We start from the raw sequence: 1,338 nt of genomic DNA, 5'->3' as shown, positions 1-1,338 counted from the left end.
TCTCTCTCTGTCTCTCTCCTTCTCCACCCCTCATCCGTCCACCCGCATGGCACACTAATATTATTGGAAGAGAAAAGTTGTTTTTTTAAATGATAGATGAAACCAACCCAATCCTTGCCTTCTCCCACAGAACGGTGGTAGATGTAGAGCAGCACACGACCACCCACTCACCCAAGTCTCGCCGATCTCACCAACACCGCGACCATAAGGGTGGACGCAGTCAGTGGGAGAGGCGGCAACACCGTCGGGGACAACAAGGGAGGAGGTCCATGCCGTGCAGTAATGGCGCCCGAGGTGTTGGAGGGAACCTAAAAACAAAGGCCAGACACTACGGAGTCTCTCCCAACTGCTTGGAAGTTTTGGCTGCATCGAACGGAACTTGTTATCTGGAGAATGACTATATCTGGGTGAGAAACTCACATTACAACTTTAATCGATGCTTGTAGTTTGAAGTATGGTTAGGCATGGACGGTTTTGGATAAATGACCCTTTGAGATGAAAATAAGGAGACTCTTTAAATGTGCGGGCTTATAATTTAGAGTCTTATTTAAATTTTTATCCGCTAAGGAGACCGCGGTAAACGCACCCCCCCCCCCTCCAAATCGGAAATTGCTTAGCCTAGTACGCAAATCTCGGTTCTCCACTCTCTTTGGGGTCACATTTCGGTCCCCTCTATTAACATCATGCGCAAAAGACGCTTTTAAGGGAAGGCGCGGGTCTTTGGCGGCCATTTTCTCACTAATCTTACCTCTGAAAACAGTGGGCCCCAACCTCCTTCTTTGGCAAATATCTTGAGTTGTATTAAAGATAAATGGATATTTTTTTCATCAAATAAACACAAGTGAACAAGCTTTAAGATGATACCAATAACTCTACATGTCCAAAAATTCACGAGAGCCTGATTCCACCACGCTGCCTCACATATAGTCTAGTGCACGTGTAACCTCCGCCCCCCCCCCCTGACCCTTCACCTAGCTTTAAAAATGAGTCAAATATTGCGCTCCATAATGAATCGGAATTACGTCATTGTGAACAAAAGAGTTTAGAATATAACATTAATACAAATGTTCGTTTGCCCTTTTCTCAGGTTGTCGACTTGAAGGGTGGGATCAATGAAGACGTGGACGCGGTCGTCAGCTTTCCGTGTTCTAAGGGCTACAAAGACTCAGTCAACGGGGCCTTCTCGCCGGCCCTTGACGCTTTCTACTTTGCTACAGAAGTGGGGAAAATGTACAGAGGTGAGTAGTGAGCTAGTATAATATAATTTTAAAGAATTAATCTAAAAAATGATAATACTAATGATAATAATAATACATATATATTTTACACACATGTAAA

The 1,338-nt window shown here is 44.2% G+C and overlaps 1 protein-coding gene across 1 annotated transcript in view; it reads left to right on the top strand.

Moving 5' to 3' along the window:
• The window catches only part of LOC106012746 (elastase), an 8,971-nt gene that overhangs the window by 4,922 nt on the left and 2,711 nt on the right, over positions 1-1,338 (top strand). Inside the window, exons 3-4 of the mRNA XM_013086575.2 lie at positions 131-407; positions 1,088-1,238. Coding sequence (XP_012942029.2) covers positions 270-407; positions 1,088-1,238 — 289 coding nt within the window. The 5' untranslated portion in view covers positions 131-269. The remainder of the gene's footprint in view (positions 1-130; positions 408-1,087; positions 1,239-1,338) is intronic.

Source organism: Aplysia californica, unplaced genomic scaffold (assembly GCF_000002075.1).
Source record: "Aplysia californica isolate F4 #8 unplaced genomic scaffold, AplCal3.0 scaffold00482, whole genome shotgun sequence".
Classification (NCBI taxonomy): Eukaryota; Metazoa; Mollusca; class Gastropoda; order Aplysiida; family Aplysiidae; genus Aplysia; species Aplysia californica.
The sequence above is the reverse complement of the archived record's forward strand: the minus strand, read 5'-3'. Positions and strand labels throughout refer to the sequence as shown.